The sequence below is a fragment of the Tetrao urogallus genome, assembly GCF_951394365.1.
Source record: "Tetrao urogallus genome assembly, chromosome: 2".
NCBI classification, from domain to species: domain Eukaryota; kingdom Metazoa; phylum Chordata; class Aves; order Galliformes; family Phasianidae; genus Tetrao; species Tetrao urogallus.
In genome coordinates this window covers 38,771,159-38,785,625 of record NC_136814.1, presented here as the reverse complement: position 1 = coordinate 38,785,625, position 14,467 = coordinate 38,771,159, and the positions used below count along the sequence as shown (strand labels likewise).

General features: G+C 38.2%; 1 protein-coding gene across 1 annotated transcript in view; it reads left to right on the top strand.

Annotated features, from left to right (window-relative positions):
- DISC1 (DISC1 scaffold protein) overlaps positions 1-14,467 on the top strand; it is a gene marked incomplete at both ends in the record, with an annotated part of 205,343 nt that overhangs the window by 165,946 nt on the left and 24,930 nt on the right. Inside the window, 1 exon segment of the mRNA XM_079549936.1 lies at positions 237-297. Coding sequence (XP_079406062.1) covers positions 237-297 — 61 coding nt within the window.

Here is a 14,467-nt window from a genome sequence, read left to right as displayed (position 1 = left end):
TTACCATTTTTCTGGTGCAAACATGGTTAATTCAATGATGCGCTAATTAGTAGATATATTAATTCAGTACAACAGACTTTCAAGAAAAAGGGGGAATGCAATGTACTGTGAATGTGGTAATGATTAATGGAATTTATGAGTAAGAGGTCAGATGACATAAAACAAAATGAAAACAAAAAAAGAAAAAAACACTAAATAGTTATAACATTATCTAACTTTTGAATTTTATCTTGCAGCGAGCAGCATAAAGGAAAATGCTGAAAAGTACATGGAGATGCTGGAAGACAAACTACATAGGTAAGGAAGATATCATGGAAAGATACCTTGAAAGATTAAAAAATGATTCTTAATGCAGCATTGGCATGCATAAATATTATAGGAATGCTTTTGAATTTGTGTGAGAATAATACCAGAATACTTTGAAGTTCGAAATCCCATAAACATCACTGCTGTGACCTCTGTTCCTGGCCATGTTCAACAGATTTGCTAGCAGCCTGTCAATGAATATAGGTAAAAGAAAGAATTGCTGGGGTTGGATTCTCCAGTGCACAAGACTGCTCTTGAACAGAGCTGATAGGGCCAGAGACAAGGGAGCACACATGTGGTTGGTGCACACCTCACCGCCAAGCTCAGCTCAGCCTTCAGGTGCTGTAGTCTGTGGTGTGAACTGTTGAACATCCAAAAGTTGTGGAGCTTTGTGGCTGCTGCAGCTGGTTGGAAAGGCACTGCTGTATTCCTCTGCAAAACCCAACTCTGAGCAGAGCCAAGGAAATCTTTACTTCAGTCCTGGGTGTCCTTAAAAAGTAATGACCATCTATATAACAGTTTTGAATGAATGCTATTTTGAGGGTTTGGAAAGCAATAGAAACCAAAACAACAATGGAGATATTTTCGGAACTGAATCCTAACACAGAATACATGTATTTCTTCTTGCTGTGTGAAGAGGGCTCTAGATTACCCTCAACTTTTAAGCTGCTTCTTGAAGGATTAGGCAATTGTTAGCAACTGTTACACTGTTGTGATAGAAAAGTGGACTTTTCTTCCCCGTGCATTTTTATTAGAAAAAGCTTTCATAGGCTGTAATTGGAGTTTTTGACTAAATGAAAGTGCAATTCCCAGATTAACTTTACTTCTCTTTCTATTTCTGAGTAGGTATAATTAATAATCTAGTTGCATTCATTATTTGTGTTTGTTGTCATATTGGTAGAGATGGTTCTAAACTTTTTTATTTGCTCACTCATAATGTGGAATAGAGGCACTTATTTGAGTAACTCTCATGCTTGAAGGTAATTCAGAATGGAGTGAAAAATGGTGGAAGCAGACTTCAAAGATCAAACTGTCTGTGTATTGCCTGTCCCCCCTAACTTTAATACTTCATTACCAATTTCAGAACTGTGTCTGATTTCAATGTAGCTGAAGAGGCTTCATATCTGTAACTGTAAGACAAGTTTTCCTGTAGATTAATTAAAACAAAAACAAAACCAACAAACAAAGAAAACAACAGCAACAACAAAAGAACACTAATAAGCAAACATAAATACCTTGCTCTTAATTAAAAATTAGATATAACGTATAGTAACAATATTGATGCTTCTAAGCTGTAAGTACTTAACTGATATAGCAGGCGACAAAATGTAATGGAATGTATTGACAGTAAAGTTCTACCTCTACTGCCATACCACCAATATCCACTTTAATGTTGTGGATCTACATCATAAAATAGGAGACATTACTTTCAGAGCACCCCCTGTAAGGCTTTTATACCTAAGAAAATTAAATATTATTAGTAGCAGAAAAATCAGCTCCATGAGATATAGTATGAGATAAGTACTTTATTTTTCAAGAGTACATCTGTTAAATATTTGTAGAAACAAATTTGGAATTAATTATCCTTTGTGAAACTTATTAGAAATTGATAACCTGTGAAATTTGCACTCTGGAGTGATAGAGAAAATGCAGCAGAATTGTTGTGTTCCCTTTTTTTTGGTTTGGCTCAGTTCACATTTACCTTAAGAATCCTTTTGTTTCTTTTTTTCTTATGCCAAATATTTCTTGGGTGGCACTGCATGTAAACAGAAAAGTTATGCGTAAACCGTAGCCTGAACAATTAATGACAGGCATGCAATGTGATGAAGGGAAAAATGCATTTGGGTAGGGGAAGTGGCAAAGAAAAATGCGTTTTTAAGGGGGATGAGGCAGAGAACAAAGGAAACATCAGGAAAAACGAAAGACCTGGGGACCATCATTTATCCCTCTGCAGAATGCAAGAGCCAGACCTGCTGTAGCAAATTGAACCCTGAGGCAGCAGAAACCCCAGAAGGACCTGGCTTCATCACTAATTAAATCATTAGACTTTTAAACATTTCTTGAGACAGCGATGAATTTCTGCAGTAAGGTGAGGTCCCTGTGTCCAACTAGAGCTCTTTGGTCTCTTGCACTCAAGAGCTCTGTCTGAAGTCTGACACCATGCTTTCAGAAAGTGTTATTCAAGCCTGCAAGTCTAAGGTTGCAAATGTTTTAATGACAGAATCCCTCTGTGGCAGCCTACAGCCTCTTACGTACTGCAAGGGAAAGATTTCAGCTTGGGTTGTTGGTGTTCTGTGTATCCTGATGCAGAAAGCCAGCCCTCTGCTTGAGGTGAGTTGCGACTCTAAGGCTGCACTCTGGCTTTGTAATGCTTCTTCTCACATGCACAGCAGCACAGGCTTGCCTGGGAATGCCAGATGGCCTGCGGTCATTTTGTGTAACCCCTGACCTGCCTCGGTTGAACTGAGGGCTGTTCAGATGGTGGCAACATCTTAGCAGAGCGTGGATATGGCTGAAATACCATTTTTGCTCTCTCTAAGACTGCATGTTACGTGTATTTCTTTCAAGGGAACCCACAGCTCCATCCGTGCTGTATAATCATCAGATCTTATTTTGCTTACCCACGGTTCTGCTGCAGCAGTGTTAAACACAGGTTAGGCAAAATACTGGATTCTTCCAGCGACTCATTTAGTCCCTTTCTTCTTCCCAGCTGGTCTAAGTCACACACAGCTGTGAGAACATTAGTTCCGAAATGGTGAGCAACAGACGCTGTATATGCTGTGGTGCATTCCTTTGTATCTCATGGGCCACATGGTGATGGCTTCTAAATCCCTTATCGTAACTGCCTCAGGCTGGAAACAATTTTTTGTACCAGCTGATGTAAAGATGACATTTCTTGAGCTGAGGGAATTTAATGTGATTGTACTTGTCTTCAGGCCTCAAAAGATTATTCTGTGACTTCCGTTCATCACATAAACGTGGATTTTTAATTCCCAGATAGAAATCATGAAATTATTTTGGGGGAATAATGTTTTTCAGGAATAACTGGTGACAATTACACAAAGGTGTTTTATTGAGCTATTTTATCTTATTCTGCAAGTATAAGGAAATGAATAGATATGCCTGTGAGTAAGATGTAGTACTGCAATGCCTGTACTTTGCCATTACTGATTGTTAATGATACAGCACCTTGTTACTTTTCAAACGTATGTAAAACCTTTTGTCTTTAATTGATTCTCTTCCGATATTTGTCTTCCTTTGTTTTCTCTTTGGCAGTGACTGTTCTCATTTTAATGGTGGCTTTTTTCAGCTCAAGGGTGCACAGTGTGGGAAATGCAGTGAAGTCCTGCTCCACTGTAAGATTTGCTCATTTGCACTTGTTCAGTGAGGGGTGAAGGGGATTGTGTGCGTTTAGCACAACTTGCATTCCTGTAATGGAAATTTGTGGTTTTTCCATGCAAGTGATATTTTTATGTAGTGTGTTTGAATGTGTCACCTTCCTTGAGCTTCCTCCTTTTAGTCAAGACCTCCAGTGTCCTGAGGGGGCCATACCATAACATGCAGGTCAACATTAATTGCTAACCTATCACTTCCTAGTTTACTTAAAAATGAATGCTTTTATAACAGCCATTCTCTTCCTCTGTTACTCATCATGTTAGCTTACATACTATGTGTCTCAGGCCTCCTTTGTAAGGTACTAAGATTCAGAAACGTTTTTGGGAGCAGAGCTGAGTATGAACACTCTCAAAATACACTAAGTACAGTATTTCTTGTAGCTGATGGTCTTAAAGCTCAGAACACATGGAAAAGACTGTGTCCCTGTGGATGGATAGCTCTGTCATCTGGTTACAACATTCTGTACTGTTCTTGTCTGTATGGACTATAAATTAATATGACATTGAATATATGAAGTTAGCTACCCAAAATTAGTTGTTTGCCCATGACTTTAAGTTGTTGCTTGAGAGATCCTTTTCTACCTGAAAAAGTGCTTGTGCATGTAAATGCGCTCACCTGTGCATTTGTAACAAAGGGATGTCACACTAGGTATGCTCTGTGATTATCTGGAATGCTGAAAATTTGGAACATCGTTAGAAGTTGTTGGCACTGAATGTGAAAATGGTAAACAAGTTATCAGGTAGGCTTGTAAAACTGAAAGAAAACTCTTCTGTGACATCTGAAGGCATTCGGCCACAAATGTGTTTTTATGCTCTTTAGAGTGAACGTCTCTCTTTAACATACTGTGTAGTTTTAGCATACAGATGGGTTCCCATAAAGCCTTCAACCACCAGCGAAACACCTATCTGGTTTCAGGAATGTTTAAAAAACTCTGAGGTGTTGCCAACCCCACATGGGGATGATTGAATATGCTTCTTTGGAGAATCAGTTCTCCTTGTTCTGAACAATACATTCTCTTTGTTTCAGTTACATTATTTTTCAGTTCACATGAGAGGCATTGTCATGAATGCAGGCTTATTGTTTCTTAAAGGCATATGTTATCCTAATATTCTTATCCAGCCTGAAAGCAACAACTTATGTCTTTGCACTTGCTTGCTATGGAGAGGTTATGATATCATGAATTGGAGGATTGTATCTTCAGCTGTGTAGCTGATAACAAGAGCTTGGGATTTCATAAACAAAAATAGCATTTTGAATAGATTTCTGTAGGGAAGGGAGAAATTAGCAAAATCAGTATGTGTATGCAAAGTGGCTCCCACTCGATATCCAGAAACAATATTCAAGCTGTTTTATTATCCCACTGATCTTTTGTGTTGGTGCAATTCTTGTGAGTGAAAGTTCACTAACCCAAAATATCCACGAATAAAAGGAGCTGTGAGTGATGAAAAGCAAACTGCTAGATGTGCTAGCCAATAAATTACAGGTAATTTTTGATTGCTGTACAAGTCCAGCTTTATTTAGGGTATCTTAAATAGTTATGAAAATTTAGTTTACGTGATAGTGAGTCCATTTAATTAATAAGTTTTAAGTAGCCTTTCTGAGTGCTTTTTTTTTCTTTTTTCTTTATCACCTCTACTTTAGATGTTTGTGTGCCTCCTTGTTTGCAATTCTTCAAGTTAATGTTCCTGGAGAGAGGGCTTTCTGATTATCCCAGTCTCTATTTTGATTTCTCTCTCCCTCTTGCTTCTATTCATCTCATTTCCATTTTTTAAATAGTGTTTTATTCTTACTTTCTTCATTTTGTTTCCAGCTTTATTTCTTAGTACTCTTTATTTTTTGTGTCTTCTCTTTGTATGTCACCAAGGACAAAAAAAAAAAAAAAAAGTGACGAAGTAGAAGTATAGGAATGCACTTGATTCATAGAAAATCTGTTCTCACTCTTAAACTTAGAAGATTGTTTCCAAGGTATCTTAGACTGTATGACCATAGTGCAGACTCTCATTAAATGTTCTTATTGTCTTCACAGTCCCTTGCAGTATATTTGAAAATGTCTGTGATGATTTGCCAGCACACAGTATCTTAGAAATGCTTAGCAAATTTAAATCTAAATAACCTCGTGAGAAATTTAATGATACTTTCTCATGGAAATGGATTAGCCTAGATTAACAAGGATTGGAGGAAGGGGGAGAATGTTTGCTGTTCTTTTTGTTTCTGGATTATCATTTTCCACTGAGGGTGTAAGCTGAAATAATCTTTCTGAAAGTGCAGCAGATTACAGCTTGTAATCATGCCTCTTGGGCATAATGTGCATTTCATCTTCATGGTGATCTGGTCCCATGGCAGAGATCCTTTGAGGATAAACTTGCATTTTCTGCCAGGATACAACTCTTGGTTCCCAACATCTTACTTGTGTCCTTCAACACCAGCATTACCAGTATTCCCACCCATATGTGGATGAACACATTCTGCATGGGCTGTAAAGATGAGGTAGGGCAAAGGATCTGCTTCTTCCACTAAGAATCTTGGTTTCAGTGGGGACGGAGTGGTGCACGCATGTACATACTCAAATACCAAGTGCAAAAATGAAAAAGATCCTTGCTCCTGGCATTCACCAGATAATTTTACCAGTGGGACCCACCATGTCTTTTGAGGCAGCAACAGGGATCTCCTGGCTCTGTAATGGTAGGAAAGTGCTTGCTGCTAGTGGAAAAGAATTTTGTTTTGATTCCCAAGTAAGCATCTGCTGGCTGAGGTTTGAAGAGAGCCCTTTGCAGAAGAGAAGGGCTGTGCTGGAGGGGCTTTCAAATCTAGTATTTCTCTATGGGGAAGGAAGCATACACAGATTTTACTTTTCCTCTTTAAGGAGATATACGCATTTTCATAAATATTTTTTCCCAGAACATTTTAAAATTAATGTTTGGCTACTATATGAAATAATAAACTGAAGAAGAGCACAAGAATTGTAAACTTAGTGGTTTTCATTGCTTTTTATCCTTTAACTTTTTAAAATTACTTTATTTTTCACTAGTAGAGGAATGCTGGATTACAAATATTGATTTATTTTTATCTTTTTAATTGGTCGATGGAGGAACTTTGATACATGAAAATACTGGTTTATGATAAGCAGAGGAAAGCTCTGTTTCTTTTAAATCTGGTCTCAGTATTGAAACTAGCTTGGTTTTTTGTTGTTGTTTTTGTTTTAAAGAGAAAGGAGGTCAGATTTGGGACCACTTTCCAATGTCTCTTAAAGCTTTAGAAAAAACAAAGCACGTGGTCACACAGCCTTTAGTAACTCTGTCCATATTAATTAAGATTTCATCCAGGCTAGAGGTTTTTTTTTAAAGTTACTGAATTAACTTCAGTAGTTAGTGTGCAGCATAGGCAAAGACAGAGTGACAGAGGATTGTGCTGCTTATTCATAAGAAATCTTACTCCCTTCACTCTTTCCCTTCAGGCTCTTTGTATTCCACTAATTTTATACTTAGCATAGCAAAAATCATCGGATGGCAAGGCTGGGTCTCCTCTTCTAAAAACAGAAAGTATTTTCCTTGCCTACAGAAAAAAATAGTACTAAAAGTTCACAGCCTTTCTAGATGATTAGTAATTGTGTATTTTGTTAGGATCTTTTCTTCGCCTGTATGCCTTTTTCTTATGCTGCATTGTTCTAGTGCTGGTCAGTCATGCCTGCAAAACTGCAGTTTAACAATCTGCTGGAACTCATTATCGTCACAGTAGACCTCTATGGTGCAAACTCTTGCCTCACCAAGAATAAGTAATTCCACATCTCTTCGCTGCTGCTTTGGTGTACTGAGATTTCTCAGTTTTGGAGCAGAAGTAATGTGTTCTCTTTTATTTATTTATTTATTTATTGGTCAGGCATTTGCACTCTTCCATGTTTTGTCATCTCTTCCTACGTCACCGAATTATGTGAATTTTATTAAGAGTTTGCAATTCTAATTCATCTTTTTTTCCTTAATCATTGATACTCATGAATGTGAGAGGATCTCATTCTGTGAATGGTGAATGTCCGACATGGCTAATATCAGATGCACTGGCTTCTTCCTCCTGAGAGTAGGCTACATTGGCATTTTGACTTGAAAGCCTGTACAGTTTCCTTGCAGGTGTTTGTGCGAGTTTGTAATTGCATTAATGAAGGAAAGGTTGAGGCAGTGAGCTTTGGTAATTTGTTTTAAATATTTTTCCATTTCCCATGCAAAGAGGCTTTGGCTGTGAGATAGAAAGCTCCACTTGTTTCAGAAAGTGTCTTTAGCCACTGATGTCCTCCTCTGCTTCTCAGAGTATATTTTAAGATGAGGTCCTGGACCTTCACCTTGACTCTGCAGTTTCTAGGAAGAATAGGATGTACTTGCTGTGTGCTATAGCTGCTGAGGTGTTGCCTTTGGTTGCTCTGTCAAGCTAAAGTGCAGAGGTTTCATCTTCCCATATGGATAATGGAAGCAGATGTTTTGTAAGACAACAGTGTCAGCTGAGAGGCATTCCAAAACTAGGGGTTGAGTTTGATAACTTGATGAAAGGCATCCAGTTAAGCAGACGACTGTTTTCAGTAATTTTATGAGTCTTTTCTCAATCTTTTAATTTTTGCTGAGATGAAGGTGAGTGCTGTAAATGGCTGTAAATGCTTAAAAGTTCTTCTCTTTGCCCACCACCATTATCTGTACCTTGCCCAGCTCTGCCCAGCTGTTGTCTACTCTGTGAGCTGATCTCATGCAAAGCTTTCTCCACTGTGGACATGTAATTATGTACATACATGGAGGAGGCAGAGATGTGCAAAGCTGTTTGTTACCTTAGTATTAGTGATGTTAAGTTGATGCTATTTTAACAGGTTCCCTGGTGGCTGCATGTAAGTTAATATAGGTACTGAGAAAGATCTGATCCCTTCTAAACTTGGGAAGAAAGTTGTTCATAAATGGACATGCAGTTTCTTACTGCTGCTCTTTTTGAGTACTTCCCTACGAGCAAGACTCAAAAATAAGATATCACCACCTGTATAGCCTGAATAGAAAGATGTAGGATAACACTACCTTGCCTACAACTGGAACAGTCCTTCCCTCTGGCATTTGGAAGCATTCATTACTTAATGTACTAACTGATGGGAGCATACTGCCAGGTTGAGCAGGCATGCGGGCCCTAACCTGCATGGTGCAGCTAACAGAATCCAAAAGGGAGAATCTGTAGGCCTTTCCTCTATACCAGTATAGAATTTGACCTTATTCAACCCCACAGCTCCAGCGGCTTGTATTGTGCCTTCAGTTCTTTCAGGAAAGCTCTGGAAGCATTTACCTATTGACATCAGTATTTTGCCAGCTCTCTCATTTTTCCAGGCATGTCTTCCTAGTTACAAAGGTTCAGTTTCAAGGTACATTCCTACATGGTGAGAATATGTTATCTCTCCTGATAGTATCTTTTCTAAAAGGGCATTTCTTTATGTGTGCTTAATTCTTGCTCAGTCAGCAGTACACAAGATGATTCATGTTCCCAAATTCACTTGACACTGATATTTGCAATCTGGCGCCCTTTCAGGGAGGGAATATATTATAAACTGTGGCATTTTAAATTAGAGAGCAAAGGTGAATAAAGAATAAACATGGGAGAATTGTAAATACCTTCTGTACTCTTCCTAGCACTTGTGGCCAGAGATGATAATAAACACTAAGAGATCAGGCTCATTATTCTAATTGGTTTGCGATAAGAATGCATTCTTCTGTCGGTATAAATAGACATAGCTGTGATTGCAACAGCATGGATTTCTGACAGCTGAGAATGTGGCCTCAATTCAAATGCTGTGTTTTTTTCCCATTGCATGCTTTTGGAAACAAATGTGTTTTCTTGGATTAGAGCTGGTTGTGGCTTTAAAAGCCACTAATTTCCTTCATTTTCAGTGAAAGCCACTAGAATTTGAATCTATTTTGAGGCTCAAGTTCGTGATAGTACTTATGGTTGTGCGACAGCTCAGTGATTTGAACAGACCTTAGATGAATGCACAAACCCTGAGATACATGCTTTCCAAAACTAGGCTTAATTTCTGTTCCTCCTTTAAATCTCATTTGGGATCAGATATTAAACAGTGCAGATAAAGATCTCATTCCAGCAATCTCCATCCACTCAAAAAAAACCAAAACCAAAAACAAAAACCAACTGTTTAATGACATTGTGGGGCTTTGCTGTTATTGCAGGAGCCAAAGGCAAGGGGGATGCAGACTGAGTTATCAGTGTTGCTACCAAACTTGAAGGTGCTTAATCAGATTATGAATGAGGTGAATGATAAACCATGGTTGAGAAGCTGACTTTGTGGCTTACTTAATAAGAAGAATTCCCTGATCGCTTTCTCTTCATCTATCAAAGTTAAGTTTTTCTCTTTTAGAACAGACTATTTATAATTAATGCTCTCAATAGAGGTGAGGGTAAAGGTTTGTAACTCTATACCTTTTCTTAAGAGAAATAAATAGTCCTAAGAGCAAGCAGTAAATTTTGACATTATAGATTAGGTAATATAATAAAAATAAACTACAATATATGTAGGGACTAAATTGAGTAGTAAATTCTTCCTACAAGGTGCCTTCCTCCTTCCCTTGTAAATTAGTTGATTTCCTGCATTTGATGCATAGGTTTCCATTCCCACATCCATCTTGCATTAACGATCAAAGTGAAAAGCATCAGCTGCAGCAGCCTGTCATTTTGTGTTTCCAGTGGAGATAATTTAAGGATAACATAGTGACATTGAATATTGATAGAAAAATGACAGGCTGTGATTAAAGTTTTGTGCTGGATAAAATAAACGGCTGGAGGATTGGAGAGAAAACAAAAAAGTTGTTCAGCATTGTATGCTATCTTTTTTTTAAATAACCTTAATCAAGTTTCCATTACTGGTTTTAAGCACTAGAAAAATTGTTCATGCTCCTTATTTTGAACAGGTCTTTCAGGAAAGAAAGAGCAGTCATAAAGCATAAATACATTTCACAAAAAAATATCAGCATAACACAGAATTAACTTCTTATGTCAATTTTTTCTTCTGTGGATTTCAGTTTAGCTTTTGCTTCCTCAGTATCCCAAAAACAATAGGCAATACTTTATTTTGAGTAGAAAAGTCTGTGGATAATGATTCTGTAGTTTAAAGGCCTTTTTTTTTTTTAATTAAAAAAGTAGTAAACGTTATCAGACATACATTTTTCTCTTTACTGAGATCACCATGAGGGGCCACATACTTTAAAGTGAAGTTAACAGTCCACTTGCAGCTCTTTCTCCTAATGCACAGTTTGTCTTGCTTTCTACCCTAAAGGTTATGTTTTCAGCAGTGTGCATCTCAGCTGCTGGCAGAAGTAATTCAGTTACAAGTACAATACTGGAAACTGCCTACGCTCGCAGCTCCCCTTTGTTTATCCTGCTTTGTCAATTTCTTTGTATCACTTTGTCAATTATTTTTATCACTGTGAAATATTTAAAAGATGTGGTACATTGATCTTGACTTCAGTGCTATTACCATTACATTAAAAGTGTACTAATTAAAAGGGCATATTTTCTCTCTGCATATACCTCTTCACATACATACGTCTTCACATTCTCGCATACTGTAAAATCCTTTGCACAAAGGGAAGAAAAGCAGGGAAGGTAAGAGTTAAGTTTTCATCTGGAAGGAATATAAAGACCTTTGGAGGTTGTTGTTGCAAGCCAGCAGGGAAGATACACTGTCCCTGGAGTGATGGTTCAGGCAGGGGCAAAGAGAGATGTGAAAGAAGCAAGGTCCGTGAAACAGGCAGCAGTAGTCTAAAGGAGTTTGTGCAGCACTTGTATTAGCTGTGTTGCAGCATGGCGTTTTCCCCTCCAAAGTGGTTTTGTTATGTTTCAATTCCATTCTATGTTTCTTACACTGGCATTATGGTGTCTGCAATGTTATCTATTTATGAGTGGAGTTTCTAACAGCGCCATCAGTAGGACACTAAACTAGGCAATGTGAAACATGTTGGTCAGAGCATACCTTCATAGTGAGATATTCTTCTCTATTCTCCCAGTAAGTAAGAATTAGAAGTTTGATTGTATTTGTAGTCCTCTAGAATTTAGGAACAAATTGGGAATTGAATTTTTGTTCTTCTTGCTCACCAAGCCAAGAAGAGATAGCTCTTAACCCCAGAGTACTTAGACGAATATTGGCATTCCCTAGCAACACTGTAGGGGTTAGAAGGATGCAGGAGTCCTGGTTCCTTGAACTCTGTCCACTGCATCACCAGGTATACACTGCCCTACTTCATCCCTGAATAGGCAAGAGGAGGATGCCACAACCACAGTGTTGAGGGCTAGTCTGGGCTGGAGTCTCAGCTCACCTCTTTCTTCAAATCTGTTCCTCTTTGCTCATTTGCCTCTGCTCCTGAGATGCTGTAGAAAGCAGAACCACTACTATTATCCATTCTTTCAGCTGCAGGAAAGCAGTGTCTATGTCTACTGCACTATCATGTATTTGAGTAGTTCTCTGTTGCACAGAGAATAAGTTCGTGGCTCATAAATTTAGGTTTAGAAAAGTCATCCCAGGGCATAACTTTAGAAGTTAAAAATGTAGGAGTCTGGAAGTTAGTTGGAGATTTTGAGGATTGATTTCTTGGTGTTTGTGGTCCAGAGCATTCTCCAGCAAATCATTAAATATCACATTTAAAGAGGGTCAGCTACTTGTTATTTTCTTCAAACTACTTTCCATAAAATATTTTGTTGAATAGTCTGCTAGATATTATTGTATGTTTTACAAGGGAGAAGGCAAGGTTAGAGAAGCAAATCACTTGTGTCAGAGAAGCATACTGCAAGCTTCAGACTTTGCTGAGGAGTTCCATTTAGTCTGTAAAGTAGGAGTACGAGTAGGCTGTCATCTGACAGGGGAGTATGAAGTCTCCTAACCTCCTGGGAGTGAGTCTTGTTTTTACACGGAGAAATGCAATAATAGTGCCGAACAGCAAATAAGTGTTGTTACTGAGCTTTGAAATAAGGGAGTAGGAAAAATAAGTCTTGCACACTGGGGGAGAAACACATGATCAAAACAATACAAAGTGAATTCATGAGATTTTCAGCTCCTGAGGAGATTGCAGAGAAGAGACACAATGTGGGGAATTGAGTTGTGAAATTGAGATTCTGTGACTGGTGTGTAAAGAAGGGGTTTATAGGATTAAAGAAAGTTGCAGGAAGAAAAGAAAGAAAAAATTCTTTTTATTTCAAATATTCGGAAAAGGTGACTTTCTGGGGTGCAGGCAATTGGGGGGCGGGGGAGCTGGGGAGTTTTGCTGTTCAGACAGAGTTCAAGTTTTTTTCCCTTTTCCTGACCCTTTTTTTCTTCTAAGTTCATCATCTGTGAGTTGCAATACAATGAGCCCTAGCTATACCTTCTCCTTTATCAAAACTGCTGTTGCACATCAGCCAGATGGACAGGGAAAACAGGGTTATGAGCCGTCCTCTGCCTAGAGCCTCATGTGACATACTGATAGGAATACTGTAATTCTCAGTTTGTTCAACAGATTGGCTGTAGGCATCTTAAAATATACAGCTAACATTAAAATCAAGAACAGATCAGGCTGGAAATCTTGTTTTTATAAATCAGAAAAGCTACACACATTCCTGAAGTTGTAAATAGTTGGCAAATACAAATAGAGCTCTTAATGCATGAATGAATTAATACAATAAAACAAATCAGAAAGGTGGGTTTCTGCAAAGAATAAAGCAGTATGGTTTTCTTCCATCCTCTAGTTCCCTGTCAGTTAAGTATTGCTTTATACTTTCTTTCCTTTGCTTGCTTCCTTTGTTCACTGTGTGGCTGTTGCCTTAAGAAAAGACAGCAAAGTTACAACTAAATGTGGAGTAAGAAGATCTAGTTCTTTCCCCCTGTTGCAAAATATAAATAGGATATTAGAGACCAAAATACATACAAACTTTCCCTAGTTTGTACAGTAGAACAACAGTGAAGCTGTGTATACAGCAAAGACTCCAATTGCTGTTTTCCATCAGCCTCACTATTTTAACTGTCACAGTGAAAATCCCTTTGGTTTCTGCCCAATTGTTGCACTTTGTTTGCTGTCTTGTCAAGAGAAAACTACCTTGAGTGTCAGTGAGTGCAGTGTGTGAACAAACGTGCCTAGCACTGGAAAAGGGTAATGGCTCACTCATTAGAAGGAAATTGTCTGGAGTAGTTCTTCTTAGTTAATCACCCCTCCTATGTTAGCCTTTGTTTATGCAGTTTCTAAATACATGTTGCGCTGTGTAGACTTTTAGCTCAGCTCTTACTCTCAGTGGCTTCTTACAGGGATTTCCCCTTGCTGTCCTTAAAATAAGCAAGATCTTGTATCAACATACGATGTTGACCTCAGGGTGTCATAAACCACTTTTAACAGTTCACTCACAAATTGGCATTCCTAAAAGTGAGAGATAGTGAGATTTACAAGTACTGACATCTCCCTGTGTTGATTCCAATTTACTTTCTAGGAGTTTGGGGGGAATTTTTTTCTAAGTGAGGCTTAATGTAAAGTCTTTTGACTATTTTTACATAGGCATGTTTTCATTTAGAGTATAATATTCCGGAACTGAGTGTGCCTTTTGTATGTCTGCAAAGCTTTCAATAAGAAAGTCGTGTTCTCAGAGTTCCAGTTAACACTATAAATAGCTTTAGAATAATGTTGTGCTGAGAGCCACAGTACTCCCATTGGTATTTCTGGGAATCCTGTGGAGAGACTGAGGAGCAATGTTCAAGGAAGAAAGAGAATCCTTGTTGGATTTGACT